The following is a 26,875-nucleotide window of genomic DNA, read 5'->3' on the forward strand; positions in this document are numbered from 1 at the left end:
CATATAAAATTATCAAATTTACAAAAAGACCTGTGTGAAGCCCAAATTACAGAAGAGAAACTGAGGCAATACATCTTTTCAGTCTAGAAAAACACCCCGGCTTCATGGTATATCATACCTTTTTTTTAATGTATTCAAATATCCATTATTAGCATGTTTTAATTACTCCTATAAAAATTGCTGACTTTCAGGTACTCAAGTTCTGATTTCAATACTACTAAAACAGGACCCAGGTGGTAAGTATAAATATCCTGTCCATTTAAAAATAAAAATAAACTAGAGGCCTCTTACACCAATGTTGTGATATGAAAATCCTGGCGAAATGCATAGCACATGGAATTTAAAGGTTTTACTAGATATTGTTCATTCTGATCAGTTTTTTTTTACATGGAAGATATTAGAGATAATATACAATTACTTGAAACAATTGAACATTATGAAACATCCAAGATACCAGGCCTGGTCTTCGTAGCATATTTTGAAAAGGCATTTGATTAAAGTACAAAAGTGTCTGTATGCCGATTACTTTTTTTTTTTTAAGTCCGCAATCTGGATCCCTGCACAGTTTCATTTGAAGCGCTTGATCACTTTTCCTAGCCTCTCTGGATTGAAATGTAATTATGACGAGTGTACCATATTATGTATTGGATCGTTAGTGTTTAACACTACCTTGTAGTTTACCAATAAAATGGGTGGATGGTGAAGTAGACATAATTGGTGTTCACATCGCAAAAAATATAATTGAACTTACCACAATTTCAATAGAAAGTTAGCAAAAATAGATAAGATTCTGCAACCATGGAGAGGTAAATACTTGTCTTTATGGAAAAATGACATTGATTAATACTTTGGTCCTATCACAGTTCACTTACTCCAGACTACTATCTTTAAAAAAAAATCATATGAGCAAAAAATATTTAAAATTATTTGGAATACAAAGCCAGACACAATTAAGTGTGCCTATTTGTAAGTTTGGGGGCTAAAATGAAATATTAGCTTTAGACCTCTCACTAAAAGCTTCACTCATAAGTAATTGTTAAACACAAAATGGTTCTCCAATAGAATATTAAACTTGATTCAACAATTCGTTTTTCAATTTAGATGATTATATACAATTCTTGCCACTAACTGTGTGTGTGTGTATATATATATGTATGTGTGTATGTATACACTGCTCAAAAAAAAGGGAATACTTAAACACAATGTAACTCCAAGTCAATCACACTTCTCTGAAATCAAACTGTCCACTTAGGAAGCAACACTGACAATAAATATCACATGCTGTTGTGCAAATGGAATAGACAACAGGTGGAAATTATAGGCATTTAGCAAGACACCCCCAATAAAGGAGTGGTTCTGCAGGTGGTGACTATAGACCACTTCTCAGTTCCTATGCTTCCTGGCTGATGTTTTGGTCACTTTTGAATGCTGGTGGTGCTTTCACTCTAGTGGTAGCATGAGATTGATTCTACATCTCAGACATGTGGCTCTGGTAGTGCAGCTCATCCAGGATGGCACGTCAGTGCGAGCTGTGGCAAGAAGGTTTGCTGTGTCTGTCAGCGTAGTGTCCAGAGCATGGAGGCGCTACCAGGAGACAGGCCAGTACATCAGGAGACGTGGAGGAGGCCGTAGGAGGGCAACAACCCAGCAGCAAGACCGCTACCTCCGCCTTTGTGCAAGGAGGAGCACTGCCAGAGCCCTGCAAAATTACCTCCAGCAGGCCACAAATGTGCATGTCTGCTCAAACGGTCAGAAACAGATTCCATGAGGGTGGTATGAGGGCCCGACGTCCACAGGTGGGGCGTTTGGCATTTGCCAGAGAACACCAAGATTGGCAAATTTGCCACTGGCGCCCTGTGCTCTTCACAGATGAAAGCAGGTTCACACTGAGCACATGTGACAGTCTGGAGACGCCGTGGAGAACGTTCTGCTGCCTGCAACATCCTCCAGCATGACCGGTTTGGCGGTGGGTCAGTCATGGTGTGGGGTGGCATTTTTTGGTGGGGCCGCACAGCCCTCCATGTGCTCGCCAGAGGCAGCCTGACTGCAATTAGGTACCGAGGTGAGACCATATACTGGTGCGGTTGGCCCTGGGTTCCTCCTAATGCAAGACTATGCTAGACCTCATGTGGCTGGAGTGTGTCAGCAGTTCCTGCAAGAGGAAGGCATTGATGCTATGGACTGGCCCTTCCGTTCCCCAGACCTGAATCGAATTGAGCACATCTGGGACATCATGTCTCGCTCCATCCACCAACGCCACGTTGCACCACAGACTGTCCAGGAATTGGCGGATGCTTTAGTTCAGGTCTGGGAGGAGATCCCTCAGGAGACCATCCGCCACCTCATCAGGAGCATGCCCGGTGTTGTAGGGAGGTCATACAGGCACGTGGAGGCCACACACACTACTGAGCCTAATTTTGACTTGTTTTAAGGACATTACATCAAAGTTGGAGCTGCCTGTAGTGTGGTTTTCCACCTTAATTTTGAGTGTGACTCCAAATCCAGACCTGCCTGGGTTGATCAATTTGATTTCCATTGATCATTTTTGTGTGATTTGTTGTTAGCACATACAAATATGTAACGAAAAAAGTATTTAATAAGAATATTTCATTCATTCATATCTAGGATGTGTTATTTTAGTGTTCCCTTTATTATTTTGAGACGTTGTATATATTTTGCTACGAAGAGACAGAATGAATGTATTCTGGTATTTCCACGTTGTAGCTTGTTTCTGGTCACAGATTCAGGAATGGTTTTAAAAAATCACAACATGCACTTAAAATGTACCTTACAAATAGCAGTGTTGGGTGATTTTGTAAAGCCATAGTCAATAAAAAAATGGAATAATACTCGTAGGAGAAGTGTTCATCTTGAGCTCACAATCTGTGGATACTATACGTTTTTTTAGAAAGGTTAAAGAAATTATGTATAACATTTGAAAGATATATGGCACATGGAAACCAGACGAGGGTGGTCTTTGGTGATAGGTTGGCTGGGAGTGGCTGAGGGTTGGGATTAAAGAGCTTATGTTTGGCAATGTGTTATTATCTGACTCCTTTATATAAAAGTACCATGTCTTTATGTAACAGAAAAGCTTTTAAACATTAATAAAAAAAACACTAATTTCCTTCAGTTGGTTGTTCCTTCGCTCCCTCTCTCGCTCTGGCCTTTTTTTGTTGTTGCCTTTTATCACTTGCCACCTTCCAAAATATGATCACGAAACTGACAAGTGGCCAAATTATACCATTATTATTTTCACTTGTCCTGTATTTGAAGACCAGTAAACCAATAGCCCTTCTATTCTAGAGTGGCAACAAGGTGACGCTGCAGACCACAGCCCTGGAGAACACCTCCATCAAGGTGGGCCCAGCCAGGAAGACCAGCAACAAGAGCAAGATGGCCCGACGCAGCAAGAAGAGGAAGGACGACCAGGACAGGTAAAGAGCAGAACATTTTACAAGGCTCTCCATTATATGAGGATCAGTTACTCCAGTCACCACGACCAATGTGTAGCACCTACAGTGAGGCGACCCATACAATGACCAATTAAAGTGCAGACTCAGCTTTCATTTGAGTGTATTTTCATCCATATTGGTAGTGGTGAACCGTTTTAGAAATGACAGCACTTTTTGTACATGGTCCTCCTCGATTTTAGGGAACCGAAGTGACGCTCACTTATGTGTATTTAAAGTATACTGAACAAAAATCTAAACGTAACATGTAAAGTGTAGGTTTCATGAGCTGAAATAAAAGATCCTAGAAATGTTCCAAATCTACAGAGATTATTTCTAGAAAATTTTGTTTGAGTATTTCTCCTTTGCCAAGATAATCTATCCACCTGTGTGGCATATCAAGCAGTTGATAAACAGCATGATCATTACACAGGTGTACTTTGTGCTCGAGAGAAAATGCCACTAAAATGTAGTTTGGTCACACAATGCCACAGATGTCTCAAGTTTTGAGGGAGTGAAATTGATATGCTGACTGGAGGAATGTCCACCAGAGCTGTTGCCAGAGCTTTGAATGTTCATTTCTCTACCATAACCTACCTCCAACATCGTTTTAAAGGATTTTGCAGTATGTCCAACTGGCCTCACAACTGCCGACCACGTGTAACCACACAAACCCAGGGATTCCACATCCGGCTACTTCACATGCGATATCGTCTTAGACCAGTCACCCTGATTTTATCAATGGCATTTTAATAAACCGAGTTACCGTGACGAGATCCTGATCACTTAATGTTTCAGCATGATAATAAACAGCACCATGTTGCAAGGATCTGTATCGAATTCCTGGAAGCTGAAAATGTTCCAGTTCTGCCATGGCCTTCATACTCAAACGTGTCACCCGTCGAGCATGTTTGGGATGCTCTGGATCGACAGCATGTTGCAGTTCCTGACAATATCCAGCAGCTTCGCACAGCCATTGAAGAATGGGACAACATTCCATAGGCCACAATCAACAGCCTGACTAACTCTATGCGAAGGACATGTGTCGCACTGCATGAGGCAAGATGTGATCACACAAGCTACTGACTGGTTTTCTGATCCACGCCACTACTTTATTATTATTATTTTTTATAAAGGTATCTGTGACCAACTAATACATTTCTGTATTCCCAGTCATGTGAAATCTGTCTTAGGGCCTAATGCATTTATTTAAATTGGCTAATTTACTTCTATGAACTGTAACTCTGTAAAGTCTTAATTGTTGTGTGGCTTACATTTTTTTGTTCAGTGTAGTATTTGAACCCTAATTCCTGGTACACATTCACTACATCAAGCATGCGACTACAAAGTTGTTGGATGCATTTGCAGTTTATTTTGGTTGTATTCCAGATGTGCCCAAAGGAAAGTAATTGTAAATAATGCATTGGGTCATTTTGGAGCAACCTTCTAAGAACAAGGAGAAATATAGAATTCTGTGCCGCCTAATGTCTTATAGCCACAGAATTTGGTGTCACATGAAAAGGATTGCTGAAAATATCCACTTAAATTTAATCCCATTTCTCTCCTGTAGTAGACGACGTAGCGTCTTGAGGAAGATGGCCAAGCACACCCCTCCTCCCATGCAGAGCAGTCGCAGTTTCTCCTCCGGCTTCCAGCATTCAGTATCCTCCAGTGACAGCTTGTCTGGCTCCCCCACCCAGAGCCTCTCGCCTGGGCCCAGCACACCCTGCCCCTCCCCCGCCCCTGACCAGTCTGGAGGTGAGTAGCTAGCCTCTATTGGATGGAAACTGTGGTTCGATAGTCGGCCATTTTGTGATGTACATATTTTAAATGTAATAAGGTGGGTATGTGACCATGTTTAAACCGTTATGATATACCAAGTCAATTGGTATTGGAATAGAAGATACCTGGGTTATGTAAAAGCTCTTGGTTTTCATGGTACATAATCATACAAAAATGCAGGCAAAAGTTGATTCTCATTATTATCAAACCATTTAACATCAGGACAGCGAGAATGCTTTCTTTGTCACTGAAGAAATCAAAGGCTTATCTACAGCATGTTCTATCTCTTCTCAGACTCCAACTCCCCCCAGAGCTCCTCTCCCTGCTCCAGCTCTCCCAACTCCCCTGTCCCCCAGGCCCGTCCCAGCTCCCTCCAGGTCCTAGGCCGCTACACCAAGGCAGGCCGCTGCAAGTCCACCAGCAGCATCCCCCCCTCCCCGCTGGCCTGTATCCCCCCTCCGCAGCCCCTTTCCTCCCAGTGCTCTCCGTCCTCCCTCCCTGGCCTGTCCAAGGGCCTCCACGGCATGACCCTGTCCCCTCCCACCGTTGCCCGCCACTCTGTCCGCCCGCGCAGCGCCGAGCCGCCCCGCTCTCCCCTCCTCAAGAGGGTGCAGTCGGCTGAGAAGCTCTCCGGGGCGTACCACGGTGACAAGAAGGGCTACGCCACCCGCCGACACACCATGGAGGTACCTCTGTCGGAGGGGGAGGGGCTAGAGGACCTGGATACGGCCAGAGGGTTTGTCTGTGTGGGGGAACAACATGGTCGCCAGGGCCTGTATCTGGGCAGTCAGAGAATCCACAGGGAGTCGACGAGCAGCGACCACCGCAGTGACCACTGCTCCAAGGAGTTGGTGATGAGGAAACTGGCCCTGTCCGAGAGGAGGGACTCCTTTAAGAAGCAGAAGGCGGTGCAGGAGGTGAGTTTTGACGACGCGAATGAGAAGGAGCCAAGAGCCACCCTCCCCGTCAGGCAGCCGCGGTTTAAGGCATCGTGGATTAACTTGGCTCAGTCCGACTGGAGCCTGGAGGCTGCGGGGAGAGGAGTACAGGGTACAGCAGCACAGAAATCCAAACCAAAAGAGAGGGAGGGGTTTTAGCCTAGCGTTTCTCCAAAAAAGTGAAAGGTAGTCTTTCTCAAGACAGCAAGACTAGACTAAAGGTTACATACTCTCTTATCGACTACTGTACAGTATTTGAAGGGCTTGCATGTTTATCCGCAAGTATATACTCAAGTTGTGCCAATCGAGGGAGAGAAGAACGAAAATAAAGTTGTTACATGGTCGAGTTAACGTCACAGTATGCATCCTACCACACTAAACAAACTTGAGTGCCAAAATTGGTTTACATCCAAAATTGGTTTACATCCTATTTTTGGTTTCCCCCTCCTTCACCCTTTGGTTTTTAGGTTCACTGTAGCACCTGTAACATGTTTGTACTTTGTAAATATGTTTTTTTTTTTACTGAAATAACCTATTCATGACTAATGTTCATTTGTTTTTATTTCAGGGCTGAATATGACGTCATGTATTATTGGCCTTATTTGTGTAAATCGCACAAATTAGGTGCAGCCATTCTGTTGTGTGAATTGATAGGGACTTGAGGAAACTAAATTAAGAACAAATTTTTTAGATGTGGTTTCTAGATGGAGACATAGGATGGAAGCAATTTCTTTGTCCATTATCTCTTAAATTTTAAGTTGGTTAACATTTAGTATTCCAATAGTGTTTAATTTCTTAGAAAATGGCTGCTGATTTGTCTGATCAAATATGGCCTTTCAAACATATGTTGAATGTTTATATACTTACTGTGTCCAAGCCCTTTTTAATTCAGTGCTGTCTTTTAACACATCAGAACAATGTGTTTGGTAATGATTTGTAGTCACTATCTGGACTGGATCCAAGAGAATCAGGGAAAGTGTGTCACGTTTTAAAAGACCTTGGCACAAATATGAAAGTTATCTACATTCGGTATGCTTTGAAATGGTGCCCCCATGCCAAAGTGTGGATTTCTCATAGGAACCCTTCTAAAAAATAAAAAGAAGAGGTAGTGTACATAGGAGGCTTTAGGAATGGTGCCCTGCTGCCATGCCCAGTCAATCATCCAGTGAAATCATCAAATGGATTCCACCAATTCTCTCATTGGTTTAAATCACAAAATGATTGACAAAATAAATTAAGCTAAGTTCTGCCTTTACTACCTTTTTGATACTATATTGTTGGCGATCCTGCAATGCCGTACTTACCTGCTTGTTGAAGCAAGCTACCCTACAATCTAATTTAGCAGGAGAGCGTTTGTACAGGTTAGGCATTTCCTCTTAACGCAGTTCTCGTTATTTTTCAGAACCCTGGTTTAAGAATCGTACAGTGTATGTAGGAACTGGCTCTCTTTGCGGTTTTTAACCATGTTATATAAATGTTTACATTTTTTTGGGGTCAAGTGTACTGTATTTGAAGTTTTTCCATCTGCTGTTAAATTATTACAACGAATGACGGTAAACTGCAGGATTCCAACAGAAGCCCTGAGGGACAAATTGAAATGTTTTGTGTGTGTATATTTTGACATGGAAGCAGTCTTGTTGTATTGCTGATTCGCCTATGCTATTCACACACACCGTAACTAATCTAAACTGCAGTTGGCAATGATTAAAAAGTGACTGGGGGGGGGGGGGGGGCAGCAGACTTTATAGAATGACAGTGGTTTGGTGAGAGATTTGAAGATGGTTTTGCTCTGAACTTTGTATACTGTCATTGGCACATTGTTTTCTTCTGCAACTATGGAATTAACATTCTAAATGCTTCCACTCTCGCTTATTTCAAATAAGCTGTAATATCAGGATGAACTGTCATACTCTGTCAGATGTTAGGAACACGTGTTTCATGGTGGGAATATTGACAAGAGTTAAAATAATAATTTAGCACCAACTAATACTTGAACAACTGGAACGAGATAGGATAGTGCAAGATCAAATCTAAAACTTATCTACTTGTTTTATTACCCAACATTCAAGTACTAATTAAGTAAACAAACATGTGTTTCTTGAGGATATAATCAAATAAGTAATTCAATTCACAATGGATTTCCCAGATCTGTTGTTGGAAATACTGCATCTTGCTACTACACATTTTTACTGAATAACTACATGTTAAATTTGTCAGATGTTTCCATGGTCTAGCTTGCTAGAGAATGTCTGATTCTTACAGTATGGCTAAGCTGACCACGATTGTGAACATAACCATTCTGCATTTCTACACTGTTCGATGTTACACAAAAAAAACACTGGCACCCAAATTTGTTTGTGTACATTGTTTAAGTCACTGAATTGTTTTCATTTTTTTTCTCCATTTTCTTTTCCAATTCGACTTCAATAACACTTAAGAATAAAGGGGGTAAAGTATGAGGTGCACACGGTATACAACCAGCTGATGATACTTTCTCACATTTTTCCTGATACTGTATATGGAAAAGGGGACATCTGTAATGTTGATTTCGTCACACTGTGGTCAATTGTAATTCATGTTGTTTTGTTCTGTCTTACCTTGGTGGCCCTCGAACAACTTCATTTTCATATTTCTCAAACTGGTTTCTGGTGAAAGTTGGTGTGAAATCCATTGCTTTATACGCTCTAACAGCATTTTGAAATAAATTAATGGCAGAAGACTAATATGAAGTGGACCATTTATTTTGGGACTTATGAACTACAATTTTGATAAACATATTCACAACACTAACTACTCAAGGCTCATTGTGATTAATGCATATTTTTCCATTAAAAACAATGATATACAGTGGGGGGAACAAGTATTTGATACACTGCCAATTTCGCAGGTTTTCCTACACAAAGCATGTACAGGTCTAATTTTATCATAGGTACCAGTACACTTCAACTGTGAGACGGAATCTAAAACAAAAATCCAGAAAATCACATTGTATGATTTTTAAGTAATTAATTTGGATTTTATTGCATGACATAAGTATTTGATCAACCAACCAGTAAGAATTGTGGCTCTCACAGACCTGTTAGTTTTTCTTTAAGAATCCCTCCTGTTCTCTGTTCACAATGTTGACATCAGCAAACCGCTTGCCCACGCAATGTCTGCCTTCTGCCCGCTACAGTTAAAACTGGGATTCATCCGTGAAGAGCATATTTCTCCAGAGTGCCATAGAAGGTGAGCGTTTTCCCACTTTAGTCGCTTATGACGCCAAAATGCAGTCAGGTCAAGACCCTGGTGAGGATGACAAACATGCAGATGAGCTTCCCTGAGCATGTTTGTGCAGAAATTCTTTGGTTGTACAAACCCAGTTTCATCAGCTGTTGACTAAGCCTGATGTAGAGGTTCTGGGCTGGTGTGGTTACACGTGGTCTGCGGTTGTGAGGCTGGTTGGATGTACTGTACTGCTACATTTTCTAATGACTGTGGTGGCTTTTGGTAGAGAAATTAACCAGTTCTCTGGCAACAGTTCTTGTGGACATCCTTGCAGTCAACATGCCAATTGCACACTCCCTCAAAACATCTGTGGCATTGTGTTTTATGACAAAACTGCTCATTTTAGAGTAGCCTAGTTATTGGCCCTTTTCAATAGTAGCCTAATATTGAGTTAACTGCTGGAAGATGTCTGGGGTGGGGGCGCTGCGAATTTCATCCCCTTTGTGTGTGTGATCTAGGACTAGTAAAGGCTCAGTGCACTACTTTAGTAATAAAACTACATTTTCTTTCATTCAGATTTTTCAGGCGGTGCTGCAGCACCCCCCGACTTCCCGCGGCTATGGTCGAAAGCATTCCACAGGGATGCTGGCCCATGGTGACGCCAATGCTTTCCACAGTTGTGTCAAGTTGACTGGATGTCCATTAGTGGGTGGACTGTTCAAAATCTAGTTTTAATGGTCTCGTATACATGTTTAGCAGATGTTATTGCGGGTGTAGTGAAATGCTTGATACAGACGGGAAACTGTTGAGCATGAAAAAGCCAGCAGCGTTGCAGTTCTTGACACACACACCGGTGCGTCTGGCACATATTACCATATCCTATTCAAAGGCTCTTTTGTCTTGTCCATTCACCCTCAATGGCACACATACAGTACACATTCCATTTCTTCTTCTGTGGGGTTTAACGGCAGTTGGCATCCATATTGGAAGTTAGTTGGAAGGGTGTTATTTAATGCAAGCATTACCATTCCCAACTGGACTATAGTATAAATCCATTATACTGTGATATCATTTTTTTTAAATAACACCCAACCAACCTTTACACTCATTAAAAACCCACTAACCTGTTACACTACTTTGATCCCATCTGCTCCTGCACCATGCCAATGCTCTGAGATTACAGGACACCATTGCTAAGAAGCCAACCTTACTGAAGCATACATTATACACGTATCACTCGTTGACCTCAGTGTTCTCAGAATCCCTCACCCATCCTCTTGCTTTCTTCCCTGTCTCAGCTTCTGCATTACTACTCATCCTCCTCAGCTTCTGCACTACTCTGGCCACCTCAACCTGCCTCTCTCGCACCGGACACTTCCGATCCCCAACAACATGGGACAATCCATGTACCAAGGCTTAAAAATAACCTGTCTCCCATCATCTAAACTGATTGAAGTGGATTTAACAGGTGACATCAATAACGGATCATAGCTTTCACCTGGTCAGTCTGTCATAGAAAAAGGTGTTCCTAATGTTTTGTACACAGTGTATTTTACAAGTATTATAAAACACAGTTGTGAACAAGCATGATCAGGCTGGACTGTCAAGATGCATTTTTAGGATAACTGAAATTCTTCAATTCAGGAGAGGTGAACTATTCGGGACTCTCTAAAAAACGCCACCAAGATACAAGTGACTTTGTAACAGGTAAGGAGGGCATTTTTGCTAATACTAACCCTTTTCCTAACATTGAGCTAATTCTCCTAACCTGCTAAGAAAAAAATCGTGGTCTGTATCGAAGGGGCGTGATTTTAGGAATCTCGAAATATGTATAATGAGCATATGCGTCTTGTCCTGCAGGGATTCGTGCTTTTCCGTCTGGGTTCGTTTATTTTCGAGCTGTTCATATTAGTTCCCACGCATTCTCCTGTTTCATGCGCGGTGCTGTGCTGGAAATGGCTGTGTAGGGAGCTGAGAGTTATGTGCGGCAAAAGAAAGAAAGGGAGAGAGAAAGAAAGCGGATTGGGAGTGAACCGGGCAAGTGGAAGACTTCAAGCATTGAGGGAGAGAAACTGAAAGATAAGGAAATTAGCTGTCTACATTTCGACGTGTTGAACAGTTAAAGTGCCGCAACAGCGAGATTTTGAAGAAATATCTGCGGGTGAGTTTTTCCAAGTTCTTGCACATTTCCAGTGCTGGCCACTGAACAGGAAAATGGTGGAAGAGCGTGAAGTGCACTACGCACACAACGCAGTACGAACTTGCACATGTATATAAACTTGTCAAAGACCACTGCAACAAGTCGTTTTCTGTATTTTATAGCACGCTAAATGTTAAAATAATAGCCTCTTGACATCTCTATTGGCATCTAGTGTGCCTCTATTGACATCTCAATCTAGCAAGTCGAGCTACTGTAACCATATTTTCCAGAGTTCCCATATGGTGCATGAATGTTGCATTATTTTGTTGGCTACGTTTTTAAAATGCAGTATCAAAACATGGCTACAGCTGCGAATTTCTCTAACACGACAGCTATCGCTGGAAGCTGAAGTGTTTAATGTGCTAGTTTTACTTGCTACGTTGTTGCGAGAAATATCTACTCTAGCTGACAGCACCCTATATTTTGGACCGTTCTATTATTTGTTAATTCACATAGTTGGTGTTTTTTTTGTTATCTTAAAAGTGTAGTTTGTTTTGCACATTTGTGTTTTTATGTCTCTATGCCAAATCATCACCAGATTTCTCTTGGATTCATTCCAGAATTTGCAGGATCAGCCATGTCTGTGGCAACAATGCCTATTCAGTTTTGGACAAATGTCTGTCAAACTTTACATTAAAGTGACCGTATTACTGTATAATTGATAGTTGCTAAAATACAGTAATGTAAGTTTTGTATTAACTCATTGCTACACTGTACTTGGGGCAAGGTAAAGGTTACTAATGTACAGTAACAATGGGTAACTATTACACTTACAAATAAAGAAATAACTAGCCTACATATAACAACATATTTTGAATAGTTCCAGTTAGAGAATGTCCTAACGTCTATCTCGTTTTTAAAGAAAATATAGGAACCCCTTGAGGTGTTATGGAATGTCCGTGTTTATTCAGCTTAATGGAGCTACTTACAGTCATTATCGAAAAGTACCTGAAGCCCCAAGTCGCTTTTTCATTTTGACTGGAAAAACTGGTCAAAACAATCGTCAGCTTCCTCCATTACAGCAAGTTGATGGCATTCCAGTTATGCAAATATCCCCCCCCCCTTTTTTGTTATACATTATATATGTGCCCTGATAGGGCCAAGCCCTTTCTCAACCAGGGTATTAAAAAAAGCACCCAAAATGCTGCTGCTCATGCCAATTTTGCATTTTACCTACAAACAGTTACAGATCTGGGTCAGGTAAGCTGATCCCTGATGTGCACCTAAGGGCAACTGTCTCTTAGCAAGCACCGCTGCTCTATGTAGGCCTACCTTACAATGTGCAGATCTTTTGTTGCTGCATTTAGCTATAAAGGCCGGTTTTCTGCAATCGTCTTATGCAACATATAGGCCTAGTGCTGTTCCTTATGTTGCTACAATATAACATGGATTAGATTTCAGATATGCTTAAGCGATATTACTAGGCTATATCATGTTGTAGACTGTTGACATTCACAACTATCATATGGTGTCCACCGGCGGACAGATGGCCACAAGGTTAGTGTATGTCAATTCTAGTTTAGACCTACATACTAGCTACATTTTGGGGCTCAGATGTGCATTTAAATATTAGTTGCATTGGCTGACATTTTAAAATACTTACACTGAAATGGCTGTCTCCAGAAATGATAATTTTCACTCAAATAATTGGGTGAATGTCCATTATGAAAATCAATAATAAATCAATGATGAACAAACAGAACTTGTCTCCTGCACTGATAGTTGGTTCAGGCTTTGATGTGTAATTTTTAGGAAAGTATTACTGCAGTTCGTCTGTCTGTCATCCCCATGCAAAGATTAATGTGTCTGACTGTATTGCAGTATTAGTGCATTTCCATCTACACTTGAGTGTACAGAACGTTAGGACCACCAACTCTTTCCATGAAATAGACTGACCAGGTGGAAGCTATGATCCCCTATTGATGTCACCTGTTAATATATATATGTATATATATTGTTAAATTCTCTTCAATCAGTTCAATCAGTGTAGGTAAAGGGGAGGAGACGGGTTAATAAAGGATTTTTAGGTCTCGAGACAATTGAGACATGGATTGTGTATGTGTGCCATTCAGAAGATGAGTGGGCAAGACAAAAAATCTAAGTGCCTTTGAATGGGGTATGGTAGTAGGTGCCAGGAAGTTTAAGTGTGTCAAGAACAACAACGCTGCTGGGTTTAATCACTGAACTGTTTCCCGTGTGTATCAGACATCCAGCCAACTTGACAAAAACTGTGGGAAGCATTGGCGTCATCATGGGCCAGCGTCCCTGTGGAATGCTTTCGACACCTTTTGGAGTCCATGCCCGACAAATTTGAGGCTGTTCTCAGGGCAAAAAGGGGTGCAACTCAATATTAGGAAGTCTTCCTAATGTTTTGTACACTGTGTATGAAATGAATGGTCACACTCCAGATCAGAAATTAAAACATCACACCACTGAGATGTGTCTTTTTATTTTATGAAATATGAAGCATGTTAATGTTGAGTAGGCCTATTTGTAATTTCCCCTTGTCTGTATTGTTTTACAGTAAAAACACATTAAGGGAATAAACACATAGCTACAAAGAGATTTAAAAAATATTATGCAAGATGTTGCACCCATTTGTTACTGATGTTTGTCAATAACATCTTTAATACGTCATAGCTTAATATTATGTCATGGCCCTGTGATAGATCAGGGTATTGTCTCTATTTTCACCCCCAGTAACGGTCCTGTACAGCAGCCTGAGTGGGGACTGGGAGGTAGCATTGAGGTTAAGCTGAGTACTAACGGGAACTGTAAACAGTCAGCTGGAGCCAAAGCAACCCGTATTTGATCAGTTCAGGACCACTTTACATATGGGATGGGCACGATTATTAGAATATCCAAATTTTGAACAGTGAAAAGGGGCCTTTTTCTAAATTGAATTAAAATATCCATGTGACATTGTTACATATAAGGATACTACACCATGACACTTAAAATTCATAATTATGTTACCTTTGAATATACGTTTTTCTGACGTGCGCCTCATGAAGCCTGTTAGCCTTTACACGTGTAGCTTGTTGTTTTTGTTGGCCAACCAAAGCGGCACTACAGTCAAACCGGTTCCATGTGTAGCAGTAAAGTGAGAGTTCACTAATGCAAAATGGAATTAAAAGGTAGATAAATTAAAAAGACTAGGCTATTACACGCAGCCAACTAAACTAACGTAGCAGGCATAAAAGAAACGCCTGAGCGGGATGCCCCACATTCAGGCTATGACAAGAGAAAACAATTGTCAGGAGGTTCTCTTCTGCACTGTTCAACCAATCAAGTACATTTGGAGGAGGAGTTAAGATGAAGTGTCGACTTTGTTTATATTCCGGATGGAAACCATTTCAGAGCAAGCTCGCACGTGCTGTTACTAATCAAATCAAATCAAATCAAATTTATTTATATAGCCCTTCGTACATCAGCTGATATCTCAAAGTGCTGTACAGAAACCCAGCCTAAAACCCCAAACAGCAAACAATGCAGGTGTAAAAGCACGGTGGCTAGGAAAAACTCCCTAGAAAGGCCAAAACCTAGGAAGAAACCTAGAGAGGAACCGGGCTATGTGGGGTGGCCAGTCCTCTTCTGGCTGTGCCGGGTAGAGATTTTAACAGAACATGACCAAGATGTTCAAATGTTCATAAATGACCAGCATGGTCAAATAATAATAAGGCAGAACAGTTGAAACTGGAGCAGCAGCACAGTCAGGTGGACTGGGGACAGCAAGGAGCCATCATGTCAGGTAGTCCTGGGGCACGGTCCTAGGGCTCAGGTCCTCAGAGAGAGAAAGAAAGAGAGAATTAGAGAGAGCATATGTGGGGTGGCCAGTCCTCTTCTGGCTGTGCCGGGTGGAGATTATAACAGAACGTGGCCAAGATGTTCAAATGTTCATAAATGACCAGCATGGTTGAATAATAGTAAGGCAGAACAGTTGAAACTGGAGCAGGAGCATGGCCAGGTGGACTGGGGACAGCAAGGAGTCCTCATGTCAGGTAGTCCTGGGACATGGTCCTAGGGCCCAGGCCAGTTGAAACTGGAGCAGCAGCATGGCCAGGTGGACTGGGGACAGCAAGGAGTCATCATGTCAGGTAGTCCTGGGGCATGGTTCTAGGGCTCAGGTCCTCCGAGAGAGAGAAAGAAAGAGAGAAGGAGAGAATTAGAGAACGCACACTTAGATTTACACAGGACACCGAATAGGACAGGAGAAGTACTCCAGATAAACAAACTGACCCTAGCCCCCGACACATAAACTACTGCAGCATAAATACTGGAGGCTGAGACAGGAGGGGTCAGGAGACACTGTGGCCCCATCCGAGGACACCCCGGACAGGGCCAAACAGGAAGGATATAACCCCACCCACTTTGCCAAAGCACAGCCCCCACACCACTAGAGGGAAATCTTCAACCACCAACTTACCATCCTGAGACAAGGCCGAGTATAGCCCACAAAGATCTCCGACACGGTACAACCCAAGGGGGGAACCCAGACAGGCCGACCACAACAGTGAATCAACCCACCCAGGTGACGCATCCCCCAGGGACGGCACGAGAGAGCCCCAGCAAGCCAGTGACTCAGCCCCGTAACAGGGTTAGAGGCAGAGAATCCCAGTGGAAAAAGGGGAACCGGCCAGGCAGAGACAGCAAGGGCGGTTCGTTGCTCCAGAGCCTTTCCGTTCACCTTCCCACTCCTGGGCCAGACTACACTCAATCATATGACCCACTGAAGAGATGAGTCTTCAGTAAAGACTTAAAGGTTGAGACCGAGTTTGCGTCTCTGACATGGGTAGGCAGACCGTTCCATAAAAATGGAGCTCTATAGGAGAAAGCCCTGCCTCCAGCTGTTTGCTTAGAAATTCTAGGGACAATTAGGAGGCCTGCGTCTTGTGACCGTAGCGTACGTATAGGTATGTACGGCAGGACCAAATCAGAGAGGTAGGTAGGAGCAAGCCCATGTAATGCTTTGTAGGTTAGCAGTAAAACCTTGAAATCAGCCCTTGCTTTGACAGGAAGCCAGTGTAGAGAGGCTAGCACTGGAGTAATATGATCAAATTTTTTGGTTCTAGTCAGGATTCTAGCAGCCGTATTTAGCACTAACTGAAGTTTATTTAGTGCTTTATCCGGGTAGCCGGAAAATAGAGCATTGCAGTAGTCTAACCTAGAAGTGACAAAAGCATGGATTAATTTTTCTGCATCATTTTTGGACAGAAAGTTTCTGATTTTTGCAATGTTACGTAGATGGAAAAAAGCTGTCCTCGAAATGGTCTTGATATGTTCTTCAAAAGAGAGATCAGGGTCCAGAGTAACGCCGAGGTCCTTCACAGTTTTATTTGAGACGACTGTACAACCATTAAGATTAATTGTCAGATTCAACAGAAGATCTCTTTGTTTCTTGGGACCTAGAACAAGCATCTCTGTTTTGTCCGAGTTTAATAGTAGAAAGTTTGCAGCCATCCACTTCCTTATGTCTGAAACACATGCTTCTAGCGAGGGCAATTTTGGTGCTTCACCATGTTTCATTGAAATGTACAGCTGTGTGTCATCCGCATAGCAGTGAAAGTTTACATTATGTTTTCGAATAACATCCCCAAGAGGTAAAATATATAGTGAAAACAATAGTGGTCCTAAAACAGAACCTTGAGGAACACCGAAATGTACAGTTGATTTGTCAGAGGACAAACCATTCACAGAGACAAACTGATATCTTTCCGACAGATAAGACCTAAACCAGGCCAGAACATGTCCGTGTAGACCAATTTGGGTTTCCAATCTCTCCAAAAGAATGTGGTGATCGATGGTATCAAAAGCAGCACTAAGGTCTAGGAGCACGAGGACAGATGCAGAGCCTCGGTCCGATGCCATCAAAATGTCATTTACCACCTTCACAAGTGCCGTCTCAGTGCTATGATGGGGTCTAAAACCAGACTGAAGCATTTCGTATACATTGTTTGTCTTCAGGAAGGCAGTGAGTTGCTGCGCAACAGCCTTCTCTAAAATCTTTGAGAGGAATGGAAGATTCGATATATATATATTCAAGAGAGGCTTTATTACTGCCACTTTTAGTGAGTTTGGTACACATCCAGTGGATAGAGAGCCGTTTATTATGTTCAACATAGGAGGGCCAAGCACAGGAAGCAGCTCTTTCAGTAGTTTAGTTGGAATAGGGTCCAGTATACAGCTTGAAGGTTTAGAGGCCATGATTATTTTCATCATTGTGTCAAGAGATATAGTACTAAAACACTTGAGCGTCTCTCTTGATCCTAGGTCCTGGCAGAGTTGTGCAGACTCAGGACAACTGAGGTTTGGAGGAATACGCAGGTTTAAAGAGGAGTCCGTAATTTGCTTTCTAATAATCATAATCTTTTCCTCAAAGAAGTTCATGAATTTATCACTGCTAAAGTGCAAGTCATCCTCTCTTGGGGAATGCTGCTTTTTAGTTAGCTTTGCCACAGTATCAAAAAGGAATTTCGGATTGTTCTTATTTTCCTCAATTAAGTTAGAAAAATAGGACGATCGAGCAGCAGTAAGGGCTCTTCGGTACTGCACGGTACCATCCTTCCAAGCTAGTCGGAAGACTTCCAGTTTGGTGTGGCGCCATTTCCGTTCCAATTTTCTGGAAGCTTGCTTCAGAGCTCGGGTATTTTCTGTGTACCATGGAGCTAGTTTCTTATGAGACATTTTTTTAGTTTTTAGGGGTGCAACTGCATCTAGGGTATTGCGCAAGGTTAAATTGAGATCCTCAGTTAGGTGGTTAACAGATTTTTGTCCTCTGGCGTCCTTGGGTAGGCAGAGGGAGTCTGGAAGGGCATCAAGGAATCTTTGTGTTGTCTGTGAATTTATAGCACGACTTTTGATGTTCCTTGGTTGGGGTCTGAGCAGATTATTTGTTGCAATTGCAAACGTAATAAAATGGTGGTCTGATAGTCCAGGATTATGAGGAAAAACATTAAGATCCACAACATTTATTCCATGGGACAAAACTAGGTCCAGCGTATGACTGTGAGAGTGAGTGGGTCCAGAGACATGTTGGACAAAACCCACTGAGTCTAGCTGCTAGACAGCTATTAGAAAGCGACAAAAGTTGTCACCAACAAAATTGGTATGTGGTGTCTGTCGACTTTGTCAAGAACTTCATCTGGAAGAAAGGCTGGCACTAGGTATAGGCATCTGCTTTGTGTTTCACCGGGGACTGTAAACAGCGAGGCGCACGACCAAAAGCAGAGGGCACGTTACAAGCTCTCTTCCTTTTCCCCTTAAAAGGAAGAGCGCCACTGAAGGTAGGCTGTTTAATCTGAATGTTGCTGGGATACGTCTCGACCCTATTTGTAGTTGATATTTGAAATTGTTAAACTAAGGGTTAAAGCTACAATATGTAACTTTTTGGACAAGCTGACCAAATGCACATGGACATGTGAGTTCTAGATTTGTCATTCTCATTCAAAGTCTAAGCGGTAAATATGTTCTATGTGTGCTATTTATATGCTCCCCGTTCTTAAATTTATTTTTTGTCTTACTTTTGGTTTTGTACATCAGTTGAAAATCCTATATTTTTGGTTATGGAAAATATATTATACAGCAGTTTAAATGGTTCAATAATTATCTACGCAATGACTGCTTGCATTGTCGCAAACTGGAAGTAGGTGAACTATTCCAATTATAGCAATCAAGAAATGGCAGAGCGATTTCAGCATATTGCATTTTTAAGGTTAGGTAAGGCGCTGACCATCCTCGATTAACCTAGTTAGATATAGATAGCATCTCTAGGCTACTCCAGTCAAGACAGGCACTGTTATATGGGATTATAAATGACATTGTGGCTGCTACTAGTTAACTAGTCTTTGCTGTAGCAAAGTTAAAAATATATTTTTACAAATATACATTTACAAGCAAATAAATCAACAACAAAAAACTGATATTCGAATAGTGAATTATTTCAAACGCCCATCCATACTTTACGGTGGTATTTTGTTTTACTGTTTTCTTATTTTGGGAAAACTGTTTCAAAATTGCTCCGAAGTAGCAATGAATATGTACCAAAATATATTGGCTTGCAGCTCCTCTGACGTTCCAGAGCTTTTGTTTCATTTAAGCCAGTAGTTTTGTTTGAAAGTAGTGCCCAAGCCAAAATGGGTCCCCGAAAATTGTGCACATCCATTTCGTATATGTTACATCCTGCAAACATTTTGCAATTCTTATTGGTGTTGCACGGTATACTAAAACTTCTGTACTTTTTCGATACTAGAACATGTAAAACGGTTCAGTACTAGATTTTTTTTTAAAGTGTCAAATGTTTATCATGCCATCTACTGATTTGAGAGAGGATCAAGTCTCTCTGTCAGCGTAGCCGATGTCCCCTTATAGCGTGAGAGCACTGTGCCTGCTCCACTTAACCATTGCTAGCTTTAGCCCGCCTTGAGGAACCATTGAACTCACTGGGAGTGTGGGATGCGTCACCACTTATGCTGCACAGAAGTTAACACACTTGAACAATGCAACACGGCATGTAGCAATGTTGAGACGGCTACTTACGGCTCCCAAAACAATGTCCAGTGCAGACTAGAGCACTACTATGCAAGTCCAGTAGCTTTCAGCTTTTGTAGACTAACTTTCCTTGCTAGCTTACAGCTGAAGCCAGCATCAATTCACGACCCAAGTACCTTGTTTGTGATAATATGCTAACATAATGCAAAATATTGCTGATTTATAAAGCTGATTGCATTAAAAAATGTCCAATGCAATGATATTGAACTCAAAATATCTGTCCGGCTCAAGTGCCATTCTGTGACTTTGGCTAATACGCCTTTTTTTTTTGTTGCCGTGGAATCATTTTGGTATCAACACTAATTCTAATGAAACACTAATAGTTATGAAACGTTACGAATTCCAATTTGTACAATATGTTACAAATTTGTAAGTTCGAGGGGATACTTCTGGATTTTGGGAATGAAGCCCTTTATCTACTTCCCCAGAATAACCTGCCTTTTAATTTTGGTGGTCCTTTACTGGTAATGGTAAAATATAGCTTACATTATATTGCAGCACCAGACAATAATTGTCTGTATAATACATTTTTTATTAATATATATTTGATCATACTGCATATATTTTCATCAAATGACACTGCAAAAAAAAGTGCAGTGTAAAAAAGGTGGAGTTGTTTGGGTCAGGAGCTTGATCACTGCCTAGATACATTTTCTAATATTAGAACATTTCCTTGATTTGCCTGAGCTTCTCTGGTGACTCCGAGCACATGGCCAAACAGCAGCCAATGAGAGGCCAGGCTTAGTTTCCCTCTCTCTAGTAACAGTGAGTTTATTGCCTTTTTTTATTTGTTCATTATTTTCTGTGGTCTCCCTCAGCCGTTTGGGCTCTCCTGATAGCAAAGTGTGTCATCTCTTGCCTGAATAAAAGTGGGGGGGGGGGGGGGTGGATCCAGTGACGACCTGCTGCTGCCTTGAAATGTGGGCTGCACTCCATGTGTAGGATTGTAACAGAGATGATTCTCCATTCAACTGGTATTAGTTGCAGCACCTTTTTCTTTTTTGCTGTGGAATAAAATGCTGACGTGGACCACCACGGAGTGCGGGATGATTGCAGTTGTCTTCTACAAGATTGTGAATATAAACAAACAAAATGGCAGAGGAATGGATTTTTTTCGGGGCAGGGGGAGACGCAAGGGGAGGGGGGGAGATTCAAGGGGAGGGGGATTGCCGGCTGTGGTTGGGTATGCCAGTGCCACTTGTCTACCCTGGTGACTCTTCTTTTTTTTGACACCGGGGATGTCAGACAGAGAGCCTTGGTAAGTCTCTCCAGTTTCTCTCTGCCCAAAAGTGGGGTGAGTAGTGTTGCCCAATGGTACGTCCTGTAATCATGATAACTATTTAATGTTTTATAGCGGTGACATTAGGACTGACTATTACGAGAATATTTTGCTTGCATATCAAATGGAGAGTTTGTCTGAAGGTTGAAGTGCGCATACCCCCGGATATGAAGAGAGCGGTGTACAGTTTGAATTTTTCCTGTTATTTAGGTTTTAGCCGCAACCTATCATATCCACTCAAAACATACTTTACTGCTCTAAACTGGGCTTCAAAAAGAGTAGTTTATTTGGACGTTTTCGAGAGATGCCCCAAAAACTCTGGGGGCTGCTGAGCTCTTATTTCCTGAGTCACAAGCCCAACCCCTCCATTACACCCCCTCCTGTCTTTGGATTTTCTTTTTGTCATCAATTCATCCAGGGGGGAAAAATGAGATTTAATCTCGCCTCAGACTGAAAGCCGAATGTCTCTCTGAGGTACAGTTGCCGTTTTTGACTTTGTCGCTTTAAAAAATATTTTTGCTTCACTCTTGCTGAAGCTACAGTACGCATAAACAAAGGTAATTGACCATTTGTCTTTGACTGGATAGAGTCATCTGGGTCTTCATGTTTTAAGATGGGATTTTGCTACTGTGGCTCTGAATTAACTGATCAAAGTAAGATTTTGACACTTAACTAGTCTTAATTAATTTATTAGGCCTAGGTGAGACCTGAAAAACCGTGATGTAATGGTGGGTCTACATAGCCGTTGAGGACCTTATTTACCATATTGACTGGAATGAAGCAAGTATGAATGAATGCATGGGAAATGTTTTTCTGCAACGGATTATATCAGATTATAAGAGCAAGGCGCGTCTTGCATCGAAAGGTCTTTCTTTCAATCTTGTTGCGTTTGTGAAGGGTTTTGGCACGATTAGGCAACTTTTCAAGAAGGCTGACAAAATATTTCTTAGGCAGCAGAACAGTCTTAAGTGGGTCAAAATAGCCCACTTTCCCCTAACTAAAAACTGTTGCAAGTGAAACTGCTTTCTTCGATTTTGGTGCTTTAAAACTGTAAGGCTCGTCATATTTCCTAACATTTGCTATTGCACACGTATTTATCCATATGATCCTCTTCAGAGCATCACCAATTTTATTGAGAGCGCTGCGGTATAGTCATGTGACTTATTTCAAAGTAGTTGTTTCAAATTGAGATTCGAAAATGTGACTCAATCTGATTTGGGGGGTCTGTGGAAAGTTATGACGCAGTAGCATAATCCGATCCTTCCATCCCAAACAGGATTGCACAAACGCGTTGCTCTGTGTTTTCATGCTTTGTGCTTTGCGGCGGTGACACAGGGATGCTTTGCTTATTGTAGGCTACTGCATATCTGTAGAATACATACTGTAATGTCTTAAATTTAACGTATGTATTCTTTTTTACATTATCTATGCATTTTCCCCTAGAAGCCCACTTTTTGTATATATTTTTTTCTCTCTGTGCACTGCAGGTTGTCACTGTCCAGAATGTGAGGAGCCTGAGAAAATCAACAACTGTTGGACTGTCCTACTTTGCCTCCATCCCCACAGTCGAGAGGTTGACTGAAGAGACCAACACTGGGCCTCAGTTAGGTTTCGAGCTGTCTAGCTTGTTTTTGCTGCTTGAAGGAGCATGTTGCCAACGCTGTCCCTCTGCTCCATCATTTGGTTAAACCGGGGTATCAAGCTGAGGAAAGTGCTCCACTGCGCCAACACCGGCCAGCTCTAAGACAGGAGCACCCTACCTACATTGCTGTATAGACTCGGCCATTTCAGCAATGCTTCTAAGCTTCAGTTGATAGTTCTTTGGCCCTAAACGACCACTACTCCAAGCAAAATCATCATCATCGTTTCCTGGTTGCCGTAGCATTGTGCCAATTTTCGCATTCTCTCGGCGTCTTCAGCAGCTTTTATCGGTTTCTTAAAATGGCGGTCGATGGTTTCCAGTATCGTGCCCTCTACATCTACACCAAGGACTTGGAGGAGGACATTGACCTGCAGCCCGGGGACATTCTGACTGTCAGCAAGGCCTCCCTGTGCTTCAAGGAGTGGCATGAAGAGCGTCCCGAGCTCCTGGGCTGGCTGCTGGGCTTCAACGAACGCACTAAGCAGAGGGGGGACTTCCCGGGGACATATGTCCAGTTTGTGGGCCCTGTGAGGATGGCACCGCCGCCCAGTCAGCCTCGCTCCCAAAGACTCCTCCCAGCAGCCCCGGGGCCTGAGCCACAACAAGGTAAAGCCCGACGCCAACATATTTTACTGGATTTTTCATATTCTGTTTTATTGATTAATTGTTTCTTCAGAGATATGTGACCAGCATTTTAGTAGTTTGTATTGATATTCTCTGTCCTAAAAAATATTTTTGAGATGTTGATTGACACTCCGATGAGGTTGCCCTTCAACGTCATGGAGAGTTATGCATTCCTCTCAATTTTTTTTCAAAAAACACTGCTGGAGATTGTAAGGGAACATAAATCATTGAATGCAAAGCCCATATTTGTTAGAAAATGTTAATATTCGCTACTAATGATATTTGTCTGGAAGGAAGTGTTGGTTTGCCCTGCTCTTAGCTTATTGTTTTGGGAGTTGTCGAAAGCTTTCACATTTTACTCTGACCGCACACTGACCCTTCTAATCTACCCTAAAGAGCTGTCATAGGCCTTTCCCTCATTCCAAACACAACTAACAAATTCTCATTTGAACCTAATCCAGTTACTGACCTGACTCTCTTGGTCAAGTTTTCTTCAGACTGTTTTGCCTTGACCCTCCATTCAACTCTCCTGCGAAGGACAGGATTGAGTTGCAGTCAACAGTGTTGTGACCCAGAGCCCATTACTGACTTTATTTGGATAGTATGATGTCGACGTTTAATAATGGTCAACATTTTTCAACTAACTATATCCACCAACTCTAACTCTATGGTGCTAAGCAAACTTTTTATATACCCATTACACTGATTTGACTAAACTCCCTATACACATATGAGAGGTTATTAAGTAATTTAGGAACTCAGTTTGCATTTCTAACGGGCTGCTCCTGAGTAGTGGAATGTTCCAGTTTAATTTATTATGAATAAGCCAAATTGTCAGGGAACATAATATCACATTGTTTCACCAAGCGAAAAACTCTCCGGCCATTTAATCTCTGAACTACTATATTACTGCGTAAATATATGGATGATTTAATATAAATTCATGAAGTATTTTTACTGAGGTGCTGGCCAACTCAAATATACCCTTGGCTTTGGCCCTTCCTCGGCAAGGCCAACTTATGCATTTACTAGTTCTTCTCCACTCCTAGTTTTCTCTCTCTCTCACTCCCTCGCATTCATTCTTTATTAGGAATGCCAGCGGTTCATTGGGCCAAAATGAATAAGAAAAATGATATCTGGCCAATTATGTGATTTGTGTCTGGATGAAAATACACATTCCTTCTCTGTCAAAAGTAATATTCCCCAAAGCTCACTTCTGCCCTTTAGTGAAAGATGCGCTGAGCACCATCTCCCAACACATAATGAACTTTGAATTGCCTGTAGTTTTGGCGATTAGGTTTTCATCACTTAGGCTGTACAGTGACTCATTGTAATTCATGTTCACTCATTTGGTAAGCATGCCAGTGCAGGCCTATTTAGCCCGAGTACAGGCCTGTTGCAAACTCATCTGTCTTGCATGACATTTTAACTGGAATTCTGCAGGTGTTTTATTATGCTACCTGGAAAGGAACATGATGAATGTTTTACCTGGAAAGACGCAATGGTAGAGCTTGAGAATAAGCTGGAGTGAACGTTAGTGAGGGGTCGGGGGGGGGGGTATAATTTTGGACGATATTATATTGATACTTTGACTAGTATCGATTTGTTATATGTACAGTACCAGTCAAATGTTTGGACACCAACTCATTCAAGGTTTTTTCTTTATTTTGCCTATGTTCTACATTGTAGAAAAATAGTAAAGGCATCACAACTATGAAATAACACACAAGGAATAATTTAGTAACCAAAAAAAGTGTTAAACAAATCAATATATATATATTTATATTTGAGATTGTTCTAAGTAGCTACCCTTTGCCTTGATGACAGCTTTGCACACTTGGCATTCTCTCATCCAGCTTCATCTGGAATGCTTTTCCAACTGTCTTGAAGGATTTCCCACATGCTGAGCACTTGTTGGCTGCTTTTCCTTCACTCTGCGGTCCAACTCATCCCAAACCATCTCAATTGGGTTGAGGTCAGGTGTTTGTGGAGGCCTAGTCATCTGATGCAGCACTCCATCACTCTCCTTCTTGGTCAAATAGCCCTTACACAGCCTGGAGGTGTGTTGGGTCATTGTCCTGTAGAAAAACAAATTATTGTCCCACTAAGCTCAAACCAGATGGGGTGGCGTACCACAGCATTCTGCTTGTTAAGTGTGCCTTGAATTGTAAATACATCAGTGTCACCAGCAAAGCTCCATCACACCACCTCCATGCTTCATGGTGGGCACCATACATGCGGAGATCATCCATTCACCTACTCTGTCACAAAGACATAGCGTTGTAGCCAAAAATCTTAAATATGGACTCATCAGACCAAAGGACAGATTTCCACCGGTCTAATGTCCGTTGCTCGTGTTTCTTGGCCCAAGCAAGTCTCTTTTTTTCTTATTGGTGTCCTTTAGTAGTGGTATCTTTGCAGCAATTTGACCACAAAGGCCTGATTCACGCAGTCTCCTCTGAACAGTGGATGTTGAGATGTGTCTGTTACTTGGGCTACAATTTCTGAGGCTGGTAAATCTAATGAACATCCTCGGCAGCAGAGGTAACTCCGGGTCTTCCTTTCCTGTGGCGGTCCTCATGAGAGCCAGTTTCATCAGAGTGCTTGATGGTTTTTGCGATTGCACTTGAAACCTTCAAAGATCTTGAAATTTGCCTATGCCCACCCATGGCTGTGCCAGTCATGTGAAATTCATAGATTAGGGCCTAATTTCGTTATTTCAATTGACTGATTTCCTTATATGAACTGTAACTCAGTAAAATTGTTGAGTTTTTATATTTTTGTTCAGTACATACATACATGCATAACAATAGTAATCAAATCAAATGTATTTATATAGCCCTTCGTACGTCAGCTGATATCTCAAAGTGCTGTACAGAAACCCAGCCTAAAACCCCAAACAGCAAGCAATGCAGGTGAAGAAGCACGGTGGCTAGGAAAAACTCCCTAGAAAGGCCAAAACCTAGGAAGAAACCTAGAGGAACCAGGCTATGTGGGGTGGCCAGTCCTCTTCTGGCTGTGCCGGGTGGAGATTATAACAGAACATGGCCAAGATGAAGTGCTTTGAGAGACTAGTCAAGGACCATATCACCTCCACCCTACCTGACACCCTAGACCCACTCCAATTTGCTTACCGCCCAAATGGGTCCACAGACGATGCAATCTCAACCACACTGCACACTGCCCTAACCCATCTGGACAAGA

General features: G+C 41.9%; 2 protein-coding genes across 2 annotated transcripts in view; both read left to right on the forward strand.

The window, feature by feature from the left end:
- LOC124009273 (microtubule-associated serine/threonine-protein kinase 3-like) overlaps positions 1-8,895 on the forward strand; it is a 48,337-nt gene extending 39,442 nt beyond the window's left edge. The window contains 3 exon segments of the mRNA XM_046320899.1: positions 3,307-3,437; positions 5,023-5,210; positions 5,529-8,895. Coding sequence (XP_046176855.1) covers positions 3,307-3,437; positions 5,023-5,210; positions 5,529-6,331 — 1,122 coding nt within the window. The 3' untranslated portion in view covers positions 6,332-8,895.
- A 2,437-nt stretch (positions 8,896-11,332) lies between these two features.
- LOC124009278 (phosphatidylinositol 3-kinase regulatory subunit gamma-like) overlaps positions 11,333-26,875 on the forward strand; it is a 61,799-nt gene continuing 46,256 nt past the window's right edge. Inside the window, exons 1-2 of the mRNA XM_046320911.1 lie at positions 11,333-11,540; positions 22,893-23,653. Coding sequence (XP_046176867.1) covers positions 23,347-23,653 — 307 coding nt within the window. The 5' untranslated portion in view covers positions 11,333-11,540; positions 22,893-23,346. The remainder of the gene's footprint in view (positions 11,541-22,892; positions 23,654-26,875) is intronic.

The sequence above is a fragment of the Oncorhynchus gorbuscha genome, linkage group LG22 (assembly GCF_021184085.1).
Source record: "Oncorhynchus gorbuscha isolate QuinsamMale2020 ecotype Even-year linkage group LG22, OgorEven_v1.0, whole genome shotgun sequence".
Classification (NCBI taxonomy): Eukaryota; Metazoa; Chordata; class Actinopteri; order Salmoniformes; family Salmonidae; genus Oncorhynchus; species Oncorhynchus gorbuscha.